At 33.5% G+C, this 18,324-nt stretch overlaps 1 protein-coding gene and 1 pseudogene across 1 annotated transcript; both read right to left on the bottom strand.

The window, feature by feature from the left end:
• Positions 1–2,193: 2,193 nt before the first annotated feature.
• LOC108471858 (actin-related protein 2/3 complex subunit 3-like) lies at positions 2,194–3,909 on the bottom strand (annotated as a pseudogene).
• A 1,517-nt stretch (positions 3,910–5,426) lies between these two features.
• Positions 5,427–10,356, bottom strand: LOC108471859 (disease resistance protein RUN1). The gene is made up of 5 exons (XM_053021432.1): positions 9,869–10,356; positions 8,547–9,645; positions 7,383–7,469; positions 6,155–7,096; positions 5,427–6,065 (listed from the first exon to the last, which is right to left on the bottom strand). The coding sequence occupies exons 1-5, from the start codon at positions 10,354–10,356 to the stop codon at positions 5,427–5,429; spliced, it is 3,255 nt and encodes a 1,084-aa protein (XP_052877392.1).
• Between the last annotated feature and the right edge of the window lie 7,968 nt (positions 10,357–18,324).

Here is an 18,324-nt window from a genome sequence, read left to right as displayed (position 1 = left end):
AAACATTAAAATTTCCTAATGAAATTTTAATACCACATTAATAACATTTTATAAATATTTATAAAATTATTTTCGACTCGGTTTTACGAGATAGAGGTCCCGATACCTTATTTTACCCAATTTCTTCAATAATTTCTTTTTCTAACTAATCACTAAATCGATAAAATTTTCCTATCAATATTTTCATACGATTTTCCTATCATATCAATTTTTGAAGCAAAAATATTGAAATAAATTTCTCTTTAAATCGGATCTATGATTACGAAACCATTGTTCCAATAACCTTGAATTTAGGCCATTACATAAACACTATGCATGTAAATTAACAACGGTTGTTTCAATTTCTTATGGGGTTGAATGACTCTTATTCTATGGTTCGTAGTTAGCTTTTATTGATCAGCCATTACCTTCTGTTAACCAAGCATGCTTCAAGTTGGTTTAAGAGGAGGGACAGCAACAAAATTCTAATGGATCCTTGTTGGCTTCTGAACCAACAACATTATACACATTTATCCACTTCATTCGCTTCTCAACCAAGGAAACGCTTCAATGGTATATGTGATTATTGTCATATTAAGGGTTACAAGAAGGAGACATAATACAAGCTTGTGGGTTATCCAACTGATTACAAATTTACTAGAAAAAATAGATCATCTATTATTAATGTTGTGACAACAAGTGTGCCTAATTCTGCATTGAATGTCTTATCATCCAACAATAACGGTACTGCCTCTTCTACTCCTGGACAGCACGTCTCTTTACACCTGAATAATATCAACAACTTGATTTGCTCGGGAAGGAATCGACAGTGCAGGTTGCTGCTCACATGTCAAGTACAAAATTTGAGTTTTCAAGTCAAGGTTGGATTTTTGACACAAGTGCCACAAACCATATGATGTTTGACTTGCAGCATTTGGATTCTCCTGTTGCATGTGATTCCCCATCGTTCGTTTAGTTGCTGAATTGTAAAACCACCCAAATTACCCACATTGGCACATATACCTTATCTCCCACTTGTACTTTGACCAATGTTTTACATGTATTGATTTTCACTACAATTTACTTTCTATTTCCCAATTAACCAAAGAGCTAAACTACTGTGTGATATTTTATCCGGATTTTTGCCTTCTACAAGACCTTTGCAGTGGAGAGATGAAGATTGGTAAAGTTCGAATAGGTCTCTACATCTTTCAATCATCACCCTTCTTGAAGTCTTCTTTCTCAATGTCCTTACCACATGTCCCAACATCAAACTCTTGTTTATCATCATTTTTACGTTCTAATGTAGTTGCACTGTGGCATGCTAGACTTGGACATACATCTATGAGGATATTGAATAAAATGTCTCAACTAAATTGTAATTTCTCCCTTAATGATCATGTTAAACATTGTGGTGTTTGTCCTCTTGCAAAACAGACTCGCTTACCTTTTCCCGTTAGTACTTGTCGTGAAGACAAACCTTTTTCCCTTATATATATTGATATTAGGGGGCATATTGTGTTTTTACTCATAGTGGGCATTGGTATTTTTTAACTATTATGGATGACCATACTCGAATGACATGGATACACCTTCTTAAACTCTAGAGTGATGTGTTTGTTATCCTTAAATAATTCATTGTGTATGTACACTCACATTTCTCTATTATTATCAAAACAATTAGAAGTGACAATGGTTCCGAATTTTTTACTATAGAAGGGAAAGATTTTTTTCCCTCTAATTACATTGTTCATTAGAGTTCTTGTGTCTATTCTCCACAACAAAATGACATTGCTGAACGTAAACATCAACACTTGTTAAACATTGCTCGAGCCCTTAAGTTTCAGTCTCATATTCCAATCAAATTTTGGGGTAAGTGTGTGTTAACAGCATGTTATATAATCAATAGATTGCCTACATCAGTTCTTAATTGGAAGTCTCCATTTGAGATGCTCTATCATAAGGTTCCAAGTTTATCTCACCTTAAGGTTATTGGTTGTCTTTGTTATGCCACAGTGACCAATTACCATGACAAATTTACTTCTAAAGCCATACCTGCCATATTCATGGGTTATTCTCCAGTTCAAAAAGGTTATGTCTTATTTAACCTTCAATAAAAAAAACATTCTTTGTTATCGTGATGCCATCTTCCATGAAATTATTTTCCCTTTTCAATTTCTAGTCACAGATTCTCCTTTAATTCCATTTTCATCTTTACGAAGTGATCTTATTTGGTGTTCCATTAGGCCTATATGCAACACCCAACAGTCTCCCACATGTCTCTTCTCTTATTTGCTTCAGATAATCCCTCAGCAGTTTTGCATTTTAAGAAACCAACAATTTACATAATACTAGAAGTTCAATAATGCATGTGATATTTAATGTAAGGGAAAATAGTAAGGAGATTTACCTGCTTCCTGTTGAGACTGTGGAAGAGAAAAGAGCCCTGTAAAAGGACAACCAGATTAACCAGGTATGGTAACATTTTCCACTCCTAAGTTAAGAATTTCCTTAGACCCCTCAGCCAAGGTTGTAGAACCTTCAAGCTTCTTTAGAGACAGATTTATGTAGAATGTCAAATATATAAGAAGCTTATTTGCAGTAGGGGTGAGTAAAACTCGATTCAACTCGAAAAAAAATTAAATTTCGAGTTAAACAAATCGAGTTAATCGAGTTATTCGAGTCATCTCGAATTTTTTTTTTCAAATTTTAAGTTCGAATCGAGTTGAGTTTTTGAATTCGAATAACTCGAATAAATCTAATATCAAACTATAATATTTTACATTTTTACCCCAAACTCCTAAACCTTTTTACTTTTTCCTCAAAACTTTTACTCCGTCCACTTTTCCCCCAAAACTTTTACTCACATCCCATCCCAACCTCCCATCTACTCAAAATCCATTTCCCAACAAAATTTTACTCTCCCATCTACTTTTCCTCAAAATTTTACTACCAAAAACTCATAAAACTTTCTATTTTCCCCCAAATTTTTACTCCCCAAAACTTTTTATTTTCCTGCTAAACTTTTACTTCTCACCCTTTACTCCCAAATAAAAAATCAAAATTATCCAAAAAAATCCCTAAACATAAATAGTAATAATTTTATTTATATCTACTATTTGTATTATTAAATTAAATTTCATATTTTATATTATTTATATTATTGAATTGTTTAATCATATTAAATATTTATATTAAAATTGAATTATTAATGATGCTATAAAATATTCGTGTTAAAATTTTATATTGGTATCAATTTCACATTTTATCTTTAAAAGAACTTTTATTAAAAATCACATTTTACATTTAACATATTTTTAATTCCAAAATACATAGTGACAAGAATTTGAAGATAATTGAAATAACTAAACAAGCAAAGAAGCTAACACGTATATAAAAGATTAATAAATAAATTATGAGGTGATGAAAGTTAATAAAAATTTTGATTACGGTGGACAAATTTTATTATGGTGCGTGACAGTGATTACAAGGACCCAAAATTATATTTTAAAATTTAACTCGAACAAATATATTTGATTCAATTCGATTCGAATTCCATCTCACTCGACTCGATTCGAGAAAATTTCAAAACAAGTTAGGATGATAAAATATGATTCGTTAACTTAATTAACTTAAAATTTTTAATTCGATTCGATTTGATTCTATCAAAGCTCACCTTTAATCTACAGGCCTTTAATATCGAAGTTCCTAAAGAAGACATTGCAACGAAAGAATGTGATGGCTTCATCAACTATATCCGTTTTACCTGCGAACAAAACAATACCATCTTGAATTATCAAATCAGAGAATTGGAAAAGGACAACTACCGGATGATGCTGATTAAAGAACATAAATCCCACCTTGTTCTGAAACAGGAGCAGGACCCTTTTTACGACTTTTCAAAGGAAGTAAAGGGCAGCCACAGGCTTTAGTATAATTATTGAATTTACATTTTACAAACAACAAATTCAAAACGTTTATTTAAAATAGTAAAATTTACGTTACATGTAAAAAAACAACTAACATATAATAACATAATTTATTTCTCAAAATCCCAATTCCCTGAATTCATCATAATTGCTAAAGTGTCCGCTTCCATTTCAACATGATGACTTTTGTTGGTCCCTCACTTACATGATCCTTTGAGTAGACTTTCATGCTTCTAGAGGACAAACAAAAACACTAAGATTATTTTTGTTGCATTGAGGTCTTCTATATCAATGGTATATTAACATACCTCAAACTAATATATTTTGGTTGATATCATATAAAATACAACTGTTGAAAATCTTGCTCACGTTAATCAAACACTGTATCTCTATTTTTATAAACCCTAACATTAGACAAGAACAAAAAATGAATCTATTGAATTTTGAAAAAACAAATATTGGATATGAATATGAATATGAATATGTCTCACACGGAAAAGATTTTTCAATTAATTAAAAGAGTATACTTTATATTAATATTTGAATAAGTATTCAAAATAAATGTCTAAACATAAATACTTTATAATAAATATATAAACCACAAAGTTGCAATAATTTTATTTGTGCTTCAAGCTCTTTTATTAGAAGGAATTTAAACTTATTTAACTACTAGAGAAATGATTGTATGAAATTGTAATTTAATGTCATCCTTATTCTTTTCAATAGGAGAATGTCAAATCATATTTTTCCTCCTTATTTTAGTATTTTTAGTTGAATTTAAATTTTTTCAAGAGGAAAAAATTAGAAATCAGGAGAAAAAATCTGATTTGGCATTCTTCTATTGGAAAAAGATAGGGATATTGTGGAATCAAAATTTCATACAATCTTTTCTCCTAAGTACTATTAAGGACTTATATTTAATCTTTCAAATATATAAAAACAATTTTGACTTGTTAAACTGAACACATAAGTTGATCTCAAATAAAAATGAAATGGTTTTTAATTCAGCCGAAATTATGATCTAATCTCATTAAAGGATTTTCACCTTATTATTACTTGCTTCGTCACGGATGTTATCTATTTTTCTCCACATTTCTGTCTCAAGTTAATTATATTTACTTCAGCCTACAAATAAAATATAGATGCAAGTAAATATATATAATGAAAAAAATATTAAATCAAGAAAATGAAATCAATCAAAATGTACATATTTCAACTATGTAAAAAGAAAGAATTAAGTGATTAAAATTTTAAATGGTACAAGGAATATGAATAAAATTTTAAAATTTTTGGTATATAATAGAAGGATCATAGCAAATAAATCTGAAATGATTACTTTAAGTTAAATAAAAGATGTAAACCACATAAATATGTAAAAAGAAAATAGGGCAATATTATTTAAGTACTTTACCACAATTAACGCTTCTTCTCCAATTGGCCCATTATAAAATTGAAAAACTTTTGCATTCGTTTTGGTTGCGGCCCTTCTTCCTCAGCATCCTTGTAGATATTACGTTTTCATTTTATGTCAGAAGTGCTACCTACTGATCTATCGTTGTGTGCAAAGTGGTGGTGGATGTGTTCAAAATTTGGAGAAGATTGAGTGGTATGGCACTGCAACTCTCTGATTTCTTCCAAATCTTTCTCATACACTATTCTAACACCACACTTTTTCACCTTAACACTGTGTCCAAATTTATTGTTGAAAGACACCTCAAGCACATTGCATCTTTCATCTAAGAAATCTGTTCTCCGTAAATCATTGGTTTCACAGTAATAAAATTTATCCTCCAAGGGAAATAAATTGTGTCCATAAAAATGAAAGTGTCCATCAAAATGATCACGCGACCAATAACGAAGAAAAAGGTGATCTTTCATTGTGGGCTCTGTAATCATTTTACCCAGCGTCCAGCCATTCATATTCTTCTGTGGAGCATTTCTGATAAATGCTCCACACATGATAGACTCATCATCCCATGAAGCATCATTATTGACAAAAATGCAGCAACAAACAACTCCAATCCATTGATTATCTTTCCGAAGGTCGATAGGTCGGGGTATCTGAATTGAAGAGTCACTTTTTTGTTGGCTAAACCATTCTGGAATTTCACTTCCGGGCATAATAATATCAAACTCTTTTCTTGAATTTGCAAATGCCTGCAAAATAAAACACAAATCATTTGGTAACTGAAACCATAAATTCTCAAGTATGAGATTTTGTAAGGAGAAAAAAGAGATTAATCGACCTTAAGATGTTGTTTTAGCAGAGTTAATGCATTGATATTCTCAGCCAATTTGAAGCAGTTAACGGCTTGAATGAAACCCGAATCCACTAAATTGCAAACTTTTGATGGACTTGCAACTACTTCAAGTAAAGAACAACCATCTATCCACACCGTTCCTATACTTGTTAGAAGCTCAGGCAACGATTTAAGCATCTTACAATTTGACAATCTAATAGAATAAAGCTTGGAAAGTCGAGAAAGAGATGCAGGTATGCTGGTGAAATTGTTACCACTAAGATCAAGAAGCGACAAAGAGGATAGACCAGAAATATCACGTGGAATATCTCCTTCACAAAGATTGCAGTCTCTTAGTTTTAGCTTTCCTAAAGAACTCAAACCTGACAACAAAGGCAACATCCGAGCCATGGGATTCGTCCTTCTTCCTTGGGTTACCTTGAAAAGAGAAGTCAAATTTGGTAGTAACTTATTTGATGGTCCCTTGCACCCATTGAAAGATAGACATTTAATATTTTTCAATTGAAGAATGAAAGATGGTGGCACTGTTATGCTCGTTTCACTCAAGTCAAGCTCTTCCAAAAACTCTACTTGCTGCAAATTCACTTGCAAATATTCAATTTTATAACAACTAGAGAAATCAAGAGTTTTTAGATGTTCCATTTTCCCAACAATCTCCGGAAATCTTACAAGATTTGAGCAACTTGAAAGAATTAATGTTTCAAGAGATTCCAGTCCAATTTTGGTTGGAAGACTCCTAAGACTTTTGCAGTCTCTTAAATTCAAAAGTTTAAGGCTCTTAAGCACTCCGATTGATGGATGGACATCTACTAATCTGGTACAACCTTCCATAATCAAAGCTTCAAGTTTTGGTGCTGTTGTGAAGTCAGGTGTCTTGACGAGGTTTTGGGACCCTTTGAGGTTGATCATTGTCAACTTAAACAAGGGCTGTTGAAGAAAATAATAAATTAGGCAAAAAACATAATAATGCTAATTTTTTTTCTTTTTTACCTTAATCAAAGTTTAATCATTTATATTAAATTTAGCTAAAACACAAGGATAAGATGAGTTAGTTCTTACTCTATTTCCCTTCCATAGTTGTTTAATATGACTATATGGTCAAAGAAGTGTGACAAGATTGTCTGGTTGGAAGCTTGAAGGCAAGAATTTTAAAGGATATCCTGTCCAATCTAAAAGCCGTAGTTCATTAGAAAGATATTTGAGATTATCACACTTTGATACGCAAAGTACTTTGAGCAATCTCAAATTTTTCATCTTCGAGAAGGTATCGACGCTCAAATTGAGCATCTTGCTCGATTCCCTAATAATCATGAGTAAAGAAAAAATGAGCTTCAAATTATACAAAAACATACAATATCTAAAAGCTATGTAGCATCGATATTGTTTTGTTAAACACCCTTATTCAATACTTATATCAATGCATATACGAATATGGGTATTAAGATATAATCTTTTTTTTTGGGTGAACTAAGATATGATCCTTTAATAACTCTTTAAATACATGAAAAAAACGTTTTTTCTAAAAACATTGAACATACTCAATTAAATACATACTTATATCTAACAATCACATCCTATGTCAAATTACCTAATCTTAGAAAAACTGAATTAATTTTAATATTAGATTTGGCTTACAAAATTGCATAATTCTATATAAGTTAATGAACTAAACAATGACACATAATTAAAAATGAAATCATTTTATTTAAAAAAACTTTTGAAGACATGTTATAATCTAACTCATTGATAACACTATTAGTGCATTAAATATATACCATTAATATTTCAAAAATACATACATTTCTTTATTGATTCTTTTGAAAGAGTAACACTTGTTAGATAAATTTCATAATTAAATATTGAAATATGGAATTTATGAAAATAAAATCATTATTTATGGTACACAAATATATATAAGTTTATGCGTATCTTCTTACCTTTTATTATCGATAATTATGCCTTCAATCATTTCGTAGCCTAAAAATCAAGAATAGAAAATAAGAAAACAAAATGAATGGTGCATAAGGTAAGAAAAACCTTTTGAAAATTTACATTTTATTTAGCATTATTATACTCGAAATATAATAAATAAAGCATTTTAAACAAAGTAAAACAGATTCTGAAGATAATGCAATGTAATTAAATATTTATTTTTAAAATTCTTTTAATATTTGTAAACTAAATATTTATTTTTAAAATTCTTTTTAATAGTTGTAAACATCAAACATAATTTATCTCAAAAGTACTAAATATCACTTTTTAAGGATAGTTGTATCTACCAATTAGATTAAGCTTTGAACTTATATCATATATTGATTAGATATTTTATAAAAAGAAAAGAAAAGAAATAGTATGTAACTTTTGTTAAATGACTTACTGTGTTTTTTGTTAGGACATGATGGACGTCCATTTCCTCCCACAATCTGCAACGTTTTCCAGGTTCATCAACACATTTTTCTTTAACAATTTTTCTTCCCATGTCTTGCAACAAGTTATGCATCCTCAAATCTTTGTGTTCATCGACTTTTATGAGAGATTTTTTAATGAGAACATCAATGCCAATATCTGGGAAAAACTCACAACCATCCAATACTTTGATTACAAAATCTTTCTTCTCCCCATTGAAGAAGCATGCTATATCTAGAAATATATTCTTTTCCGTTTCTTCCAGTCCATCAAAACTGATTCGAAGTTTCTCGAGAATTTCTTTATTAGAATCTCTTTTAAGTCTTTCAATCGCACTTCTCCATTGAGTCGCATCTCTACCGCACAAAAAGGAACCCAAAACTTCAAGAGCTAAAGGGAGCCCACCAGCATAATTTATGACATGTTTAGAAAGTTCAACGAAATCACCTTTCGGCATTGTATCACTATGGAAAGCTTTCAGATTGAAAAGTTGAAGCGCATCTTTGGGATTCAGTGTTGTGGGCATATACACATCATCAACTTGGTAACATCGAAGCAAATGTTCGTCTCTTGTTGTTACAATGATTCTACTCCCTAATCCAAACCAATCATGCCTTCCGACCAAGCATTTTAGGTGTTGCATGTTATCAACATTATCAAGAACAACAAGAACCTTTTTGTGAGATAATCTATGGCTAATTATGGCACTCCCTTCATGGACATCAAAAAAATTGAAGCATTCACCATGAAAGACCTGTGAAAGAAGTTGTTTCTGTAAAAAAACTAGTCCGCATTTGTCTGAAACTTCTCGAATATCAGCAAGAAAGCTTTTACCTTCAAAATGAGGCGACATTTGATCATAAGCAACTCTTACAAGTGTTGTTTTACCGATGCCACCCATTCCGCAAATTCCTATAATGTGGACATCATCTTCCCCTATGTTTATTTTCAAATATAAATCCTCCAAGGGTACAGTAATTCCAACCAAGTCACTATGAGCAACTGAATATGTCTGACATAGTTTTGCCGATATCTTCTTAACAATGTCTCTAATAAATTCTGATTCATGCCTACAAAGAAAGAAATTTTGATATTTTGAATAAAATTTTGTTGATATCTTTCATATGCACTTTCTTTTCAATGAATGAAGAAACATAATATAGTTTGGAAGCAAACAAGAACCAAGAATCGAAAGAAAGATCTGCTATGGAACCGAATACAAAATTTGCTCTTTTATTGAAATATGACATTTCTCAATTAAACTAGAGAAGAGAAAAGAAAAGAAAGAATTACCTGTTATTTAAATGCCATCCCTTGATGTTTGCCACTTGAGTCAAAGCATTTCGCCACCTTTGGATCTTGTCTCTATCTTCCTTGTATCTCTCTTCGTGTTTGGCAAAGGCCTCCTCAACTTTCTCTTTCTGTTTTCTTAAATCGGATGGATCCACATTGTAGAAAATTGGAAATACCTTATGTCCCATGTCGTTTTTTTGCTTAACAATCTCAGCAAGCTCCTCCAAGCACCAACTTGAAAAGGCATAAGTTTGTGAAAAAACGATGACCGAGCACCATGATTGCTGAATTGCTTTAAGGAGTTCTGGCGCGATCTCTTCACCGGCCTCCAGCTTTGGATCATCCCTGAAAGTGAGGATCCCACTCCTACTTAGAGCATCATAGAGATGATCGGTAAAGTTGTTGCGGGTATCTTCACCTCTAAAACACAAGAAAACATCATATTTCTTTCTAGAAATGGACGAAGAAGTTGAAGGTAATGACAACATGACGATGTACGAAAAAAATGATATATATATATGTGGATGTAGTGTTGAAAATCAGAAAATTGATCGCTCAATACGGCAGAAAGAAACTAGAAACAATAAGTATATGAGCATGAAGAAGGTGAAAAACAGATCAAATTTCCAGGGAACAATAAAGGACGTTTCTAAGCAATTCTCTATACATTTCCCACCTTTTCTTTTATCCAAATGAAAGCGCGTAGGGGCGTATAATTGGGGATCATTGTTGTGCGGAAGCGTGTGAAAGAGTAAAATTATTGTACTAAAAAATCACACTAAGTTCAATTCCCAGGAAAGAGAGGTGGATCACGAGGATCACTTAAGTACCAAGTCTTTCCTAGCGAATATCCTCTATCGTAATTTAATAGCACAATAAATCACTACAATCACATTCACAAAATATGAACAATAAATAGTAAAGAACACCAGAATTTTAACGAGGTTCGGCAAATCTTGCCTACGTCCTCGGGCACTACCAACTATATTTCACTCCAAAATACAAGTGAAACTTTACAAATAGGAGAGAGAACAATGCCTTAAGTAGAGAATGGCAAATGTGGGATGATGAGAATGAGCAATGGTTGGCCTATTTATAGTTGAGGTTTAAGGGCCACCTTGCAAATTCCCTATTCACTTAGGGACTAAAAATTGCTATTATCCCATGCCCAACACTAAATAAATATTTGGTGCCCATAACTTTGACCTTTCCAAGGTATGGGTAGGTATGGGAAAGGTATGGGCAAGGTATGGGATATATTCTAATAATCTCCACCTTGAAGATTTGATTAGGATAATCTTATCTTCACACAATTCTTTCTGCCTTTGACAACAATACTTGATAGTGCCTTCTTCAACTGTTAAACTTGCAGAATATTGATCAAGTTCAAACAATGTTCGAACTTGGTTGCTGTTACCACCTTGGTCATCATATCTGCGGGATTATCTGCAGTCTTGATCTTCTGAAGACAAATTTTCCCCTCTTCAATAATTTCCCGCACAAAATGGAATCGACGTCGATATGCTTTATGCGTGCATGATAGACTTGATTCTTTGCTAAATGAATAGCACTTTGACTATCACAATACATGTTAATATGCTCTGAACCAACCCCAAGGTTTTAGCCATACCTTGTAACCAAATAGCCTCCTTCTGACCTCTGTTATAGCCATGTACTAAACTACGTGGTTGACAACGCAAGCTGTAGATCGTAATGTAGACTTCCAACTTATTGGTCCTCCAGCAAGTGTAAACACATAACCGGTGGTTGATCTTCGCTTGTCCAAATCACCGGCATAGTCAGAATCAACATACCCAATAACACTTTTACCAAGTGTATTATCCGCTTGAACAGTAATCCAACATCTACGGTCTTACGAATATACCGTAGAATCCATTTCTGACTTGCCAATGTCTTTTTCGAGATTATGCATATACCGCTCACTATACTAATCACTGTGAAATGTCGGGTCTTGTACACACCATTGCATACATTAAGCTACCATTGCATTAGAATACGGAACTTGTAACATGTATTCTCGTTCCGTATTCGTCGAAGGAGATAGTTGTGCAGAAAGCTTGAAATGAGAAGCCAACGGGGTACTTACAGGTTTTGTATGCTCGTTCATGCCAAACTGCTGTAGTACCTTTTTCAAATACTGCTTCTGAGTCAAGCTAACTCTATCATGAGCTCTATCTCTCCATATTTCTATGCCGAGAATCCTTTTAGCTTCTCCTAGATCTTTCATCTCAAACTCGAGATTGAGTTGAGTCTTCAATCTTTCTATCTTAACTCTGCTCTTAGATGCTATTAGCATATCATCAACATATAAGAGCAAGTATATGAAAGTTTCATCTTGTAGCTTCTGAAAATATACACAATGATCAAATTTGCTTCTTGTGTACCTCTGCCCTTTCATGAACTGATCAAATCGCTTGTACCACTGCCTCGGAGATTGCTTCAATCCATAAAGCGACTTTGTCAGTTTGCAAACCCAATTTCCTTTTCCAGCAACCTTGAATCCATCTGGCTGAGTCATATAGATTTCTTCCAAATCACCGTGTAAAAATGCGGTCTTCACATCAAGCTGAACTAGTTCAAGATCATATTGCGCAACCAAGGCTAGCAAAATCCGAATAGACGAATGCTTCACAACAGGAGAAAACACTTCATTGTAGTCTATTCCTTCTTTCTGAGCATAACCCTTTGCTACCAATCTAGCCTTGTATCGAATTTCATTTTTACCAGGAAATCCTTCCTTCTTTGCATATACCCATTTGCATCCAATTGCCTTCTTTCTCTTGGGCAGTGTCACCAACTCCCAAGTCCTATTTTTATGAAGAGACTGGATTTCTTCATTCATTGCTTGCTTCCATTTTACACCATTAGGGTTACTTATTGCTTCTGTGTAAGTAGAAGGAACATCATCATCTGCAATTGGAAGTGCATAGGCCACTATATCATCAAAGCGAGCAGGCTTACGAATCTCTCTTCTTGGCCTCCTATATGCAATTGAATCTTGTTGCTGTAGAGGTTCTTGGGTAGGAACCTCTTCATCATTTGTCCCTCTAATATTAGCTGGATCATCGTTAACCTTTTCAAGCTCCACCTGCTGCAAAGTACTACTGGTTTTGTCTTTCTTTTGTGAATCCTTGTACTTTAACATGATTGATTCATCAAAAGTCACATCTCTACTGAAAACAATCTTCCTTGTATCAGGACACTAGAGACGGTATCCTTTTACTCCATCAGTTATACCCAAGAATAATGCTTTCTTTGCTCTTGGGTCTAACTTTGATTCTTTTACATGATAATATGCAGTGGAACCAAATACATGTAAAGAATCATAATCAGTAGTAGATTTACCAGTCCACGTCTCCATAGGAGTTTTTCTATTTATTGCAGCTGATGGCAAACGGTTAATTAGATGGCACGCATATGTAACTGCCTCAGCCCAAAATTCCTTGCCCAATCCAGCATTGGACAACATACATCGAACTTTCTCGGTATAGTTCGATTCATGCGTTCTGCCACCCCATTCTCTGTGGTGTATCCCGAACGGTGAAGTGTCGCACAATGCCCTCATCTTGGCATACTTGTAGAAATGGATCGTTTTGTACTCGGTACCATTATCGATCGAAGTCGTTTGACCTTTCGACCGATCGAGTCTCTACCATCTTCTTCCATTTCAGAAATGCATCCAAAACTTCATTTTTTCTTTCCATTAGATACACCCATGCTTTTCTTGAATAATCATCAACAAAAGTAACAAAATAGTGCATACCTCCCAAAGAAGCCACTTTGGTAGGTCCCCACACATCACTGTGAACGTAGTCCAGAATTCCTTTTGTATTGTGAATTGCTGGACCAAATTTTACCCTCTTCTGCTTGCCCAGAACACAATGTTCACAGAATTCCATTTTGCAAGAATTTGCACCTTTCAACAAGCCTTGCTTCGCCAATGTCTGCAACGCTTTTTCACCAGCATGTCCCAATCGCATATGCCATAATCTGGTAGCCTTTGAATCTACATCTTTTGTAGAAACTGTTAATGTTGATCCAATAACTGTACTTCCATTTAAAAAGTACAAGTTATTTCTTCTTGTGCCTTTCATCACCGTCAATTGCCCAGCTACTACCTTTAGTAATCCATCTCTCAAAGTGATTGTGAGCCCTTTAGATTCTAGGGCCCCTAATGAGATGAGATTTTTCTTCAGGCTAGGTACATAGCGAACATCTGTCAAGACTTGGATTGAGCCGTCGTGATTCTTCAATTGGACTGTACCCACTCCCATTGTCTTACAAGCACTATCATTGCCCATAAGAACAATTCCACTTTCTAGCTCTTTAAGACTAGAAAACCAGTCCTTATTAGGACACATATGGTAAGTACATCCTGAATCCAAAATCCACTCATCCGTTTGACATGCCATTGCCATGCCAACCAAACTAAAGTCTGACTCCTCATCATGCTCCGCTACATATGCATTAGAAATAGCCTTGCCCTTTTGTAGCTTAGGACAATTCTTTTTCCAATGCCCTTTTTCACGGCAAAAGGCACATTCATCTTTAGCGGGTCTCCTTTGGACTTTTCCTTCTACAGTTCTTCTTTGTGTGAACGACCTCTTCTTTATTAAGACTTCGCAGTTGTATCTCGTGATCTCTTTTATCTTTCTTTCGAGTCTCAGATCTATACAAGCGACTTCTGATCGCATCAAATGTGATCGTGTCCTTCCCATGAAGCAATGTGGTGGTAAGATGATCATATTCATCGGAAGGAATTCAACAACAATAATGCCTTGTCTTCATCTTCAAATTTCTCATCCAAATTTAGCAAGTCTGCTAAAATTTTATTGAATGAGTTCACATGGTCATTTATCGACATACCGGGTGCATCGTGAATCGATAAAGTTTCTTTTCATATAAAGCCTATTTTCAAGACTTTTCATTAGAAACTTTTCTTCCGGTGTATCCCATAACTTCTTCATTGATGTCTCCCTCATGATGAGTACTTACGCTCTTTGGCCAAACATAGGCGGATTGTACCACACTTTGTCTATTGATCTTGGCCCTCCTTGTCATCCATCTTGTCGGGTTTTTCTTCAAGGGCTATATCTAGCTCTTGCGACATAAGACATCCAGATCTCACATTGCCACATACCAAAATTATTGGTACCGTCAAATTTCTCTATTTCAAATTTTGCATTTGTCACATGAGTCCTTCTTGATGGCGACGATTCTTTGCCATTTTTCTCCTCAATCCCACTCATGATATGTGAACAAGATCAGTATCGTGAATAGTGTAGTAAGCGGTCGTATTCCCCAAGTACGAATCTAGCTCGATACCAATTGTTGTGCGAAGCGTGTGAAAGAGTAAAATTATTGTACTAAAAATCACACTAAGTTCAATTCCGGAAAGAGAGGTGGATCACGAGGATCACTTAAGTACCAAGTCTTTCCTAGCAGAATATCCCTCTATCGTAATTTAATAGCACAATAAATCACTACAATCACATTCACAAAATATGAACAATAAATAGTAAAGAACACCAGAATTTTAACGAGGTTCGGCAAATCTTGCCTACGTCCTCGGGCACTACCAACTATATTTCACTCCAAAATACAAGTGAAACTTTACAAATAGGGAGAGAGAACAATGCCTTACGTAGAGAATGGCAAATGTGGGATGATGAGAATGAGCAATGGTTGGCCTATTTATAGTTGAGGTTTAAGGGCCACCTTGCAAATTCCCTATTCACTTAGGGACCAAAAATTGCTATTATCCCATGCCCAACACTAAATAAATATTTGGTGCCCATAACTTTGACCTTTCCAAGGTATGGGTAGGTATGGGAAAGGTATGGGCAAGGTATGGGATATATTCTAATAATCATAAATGAATGATGTATGTTCTTTCCAGGAAGAATCCAAGTATAAGTAGAGTGTTGGACGGTTTGTGTCCATGGATATTGCCATGGTGACACCTGCCCATGGATATTTAAGGAGTGTCCATGGATGTATGTATGTATGTATGTATGTATGTATGTACTTTCTTTTACATAATCATATATATTTTATAATTATCTATATTAGAGGAGTGTCTATGGATATTGCCATGGTGACACCTGCCGAAGAAGGAAAATGCTGTGAGCATTTGGTGGAAATGAATAATGGGTAATTTTAAGTTCGGTCCCTTGCATTTTGCCATTTTATACGATTAAGTTCTATTTGAAGCATTTAAAATGTTCATTAGGTACAGACTAAAATAAGTTATATTACTCCGTATCATAAAATTTTATGTATGAATACAATTTATTATTTATCTAGAATGATAATAATTGGAAAACAATTTATTAATTTAATAATCTAAAATTCCATATAAAAGTAACTTTAAGTATAGATTAAGGATGAGTTTCGATAAGCAGTACGTTTATTTGCGGTTAATGTAAAAATAACAATGACGATAAAATTAAATACTGTAACAATATTATTACATGAGATAAAAAATAAATTAAATGCACCGCACCACACTCAATCACCCATCTAAATCCACCTCACCTAGAGAAGTTTCTTTACCGGCAATCTAATAGCAGCCTTACTTGGACACAAAGGTTGAAGATCATCAAACACGTGGCGTCTGCGCTGTTCTATCTGCACCAGCAACGGGTGCAAGTCATTATTCACTGAGATATCAAGCCTGCCAATGTGCTGCAGATAGACAGTACATGAACGCCTGATTGGGGATTTCGGGCTTGAAAAGCTAGGAGACCTCGGCAATGATCCTCTCAAACCTCGGGAATATCAATTTCATGTTCTTATTATTTCCATGTTCAAATGATGAGCACAAATATATTTCTAGTTCCATCACATCACATCAATCAATGTTGCGGATATAATGAATATTTTTTTTGAGAATAACCGATAAAATGAATATTAAATTGTATGATTTAAATCTCAGTGAAATCTTCATTATTTAATTACCTTAAAGCCTTTTACCAGAAATGTTTCCACCTTTCGATTACTGAAAAATTTCTCAGTCATCTGAAAAAACTGTTCATCATCAAACTAAAAGGTTATTGGAATCATCATTGATTACTCTAGTTTCATCTCACTAAAATCATATTCGATTCAAAATTATCTTAACTTTATCATCGATTATTAGTATTTCACATATTCATTCTTTTTCAGTCTTCATTTAGGGTTTTCTTCTGTTCCCTTTTTATGTTCTCATGTTACTACTTTTAATGGGTTCCTCATTTGTTAAATTTTTATTGTGTGTTTTTTATTAAAATAATTTCTTTTCCTATGTTTCAATTTTCACTCCTTTTCAAAAAGGACTTTTTTAAGAGAGGATCATCGGTTTACTAGTTTAAAATTTTATTTATTTCTAATAGTTTTGTGAAGTTATGCATCGCATTTTTAACTTTTCTTCTCTCAATTAAACTCTATTTTTAGTTTTTCACTTAAACTCTAATTAATGTAGGTTATTTTAATATTATTTGATCTACGAATTTAAGCTATAAATATATCATTTTTCCACCTTAGAAACATAACCCATAGTACACATTTGAGTATTAACTTTTATAAGCTTTTAGATAATTTTTTGTTTACATTTTAAGGGTTCTTATTTTGAGTTTCGGGGTTTAGTTTTATCTACATTTTTTATACTCTTCGTTTTTGCCATTTTAGTGAAATTATCTTTGTCCATGGTCTTTTATCATTTTTGGAGGGGTTTTTTCACGTAAAATATTTATATTCGATCTTTTCAATTTCTTCGTTAATTTACTTATTCATTGCTTAATCGAGTTTATCACCAACAAATTAGTGTCAAAGCTAGTTCAATTTTCGCATTCAACCCGTTCAGATATGGCAGCAACAATGTTTGATATTGATAAGTTCAATACCATTACAAATTTCAATCTATGGCAAGTTAGGATGATAGCAATTCTGATTTAGAGCGACCTTGAGAAATAGCAATTCTGATTTAAAGCGATCTTGAGAAGGTTCTTACAGAGATGAAGCCTGCAGACATGGATAAATCAAAATGGGATAAATTAGATAAAAAAGCTCTATCCATGATTCAATTATGCCTAATAAATAATGTGATGTAGGAGGTTTTAATGGAGAAAACAACATTCACCTTATGAAAAATGTTAGAAACCCTCTACGCAACAAAGTTTCTAGCTAACCGATTGATGTTGAAACAACATATATATACGTTCTGCATGGATGAAAGTGAACACCTTAGAGGTCACATCAGTCAATTTATTACTTTTTTGAATGATTTAAAAAATGTTGAGGTTCAAATTGACAATGAAGATCAGACTATGCTAAATGATAAATAATAAGAACGATGAACGCGAAAGTGGATCATAAAGTTTGTCAAAGTCGCGAATTTGACTTAGGGCTTTCGGAAAGAAACTTGGATTTTGACACAACCTGAAACGAAATTAAAT

Source organism: Gossypium arboreum, chromosome 11 (assembly GCF_025698485.1).
Source record: "Gossypium arboreum isolate Shixiya-1 chromosome 11, ASM2569848v2, whole genome shotgun sequence".
NCBI lineage: Eukaryota > Viridiplantae > Streptophyta > Magnoliopsida > Malvales > Malvaceae > Gossypium > Gossypium arboreum.
Note: the sequence above shows the minus strand (reverse complement) of the source record. Positions and strands in the feature narration are given on the sequence as shown.

What these genes read in the sequence shown, in the direction of transcription:
- LOC108471859 (XM_053021432.1), bottom strand. Translation starts at nt 10,356, where the DNA reads ATGTTGTCATTACCTTCAACTTCTTCGTCCATTTCTAGAAAGAAATAT. An exon ending in ATGTCCTAACAAAAAACACA is followed by an intron (nt 7,470 to 8,546) that starts GTAAGTCATTTA and finishes CATGATTATTAG; the next exon opens with GGAATCGAGCAAGATGCTCA. An exon ending in TGCTAAAACAACATCTTAAG is followed by an intron (nt 6,066 to 6,154) that starts GTCGATTAATCT and finishes TTTATTTTGCAG; the next exon opens with GCATTTGCAAATTCAAGAAA.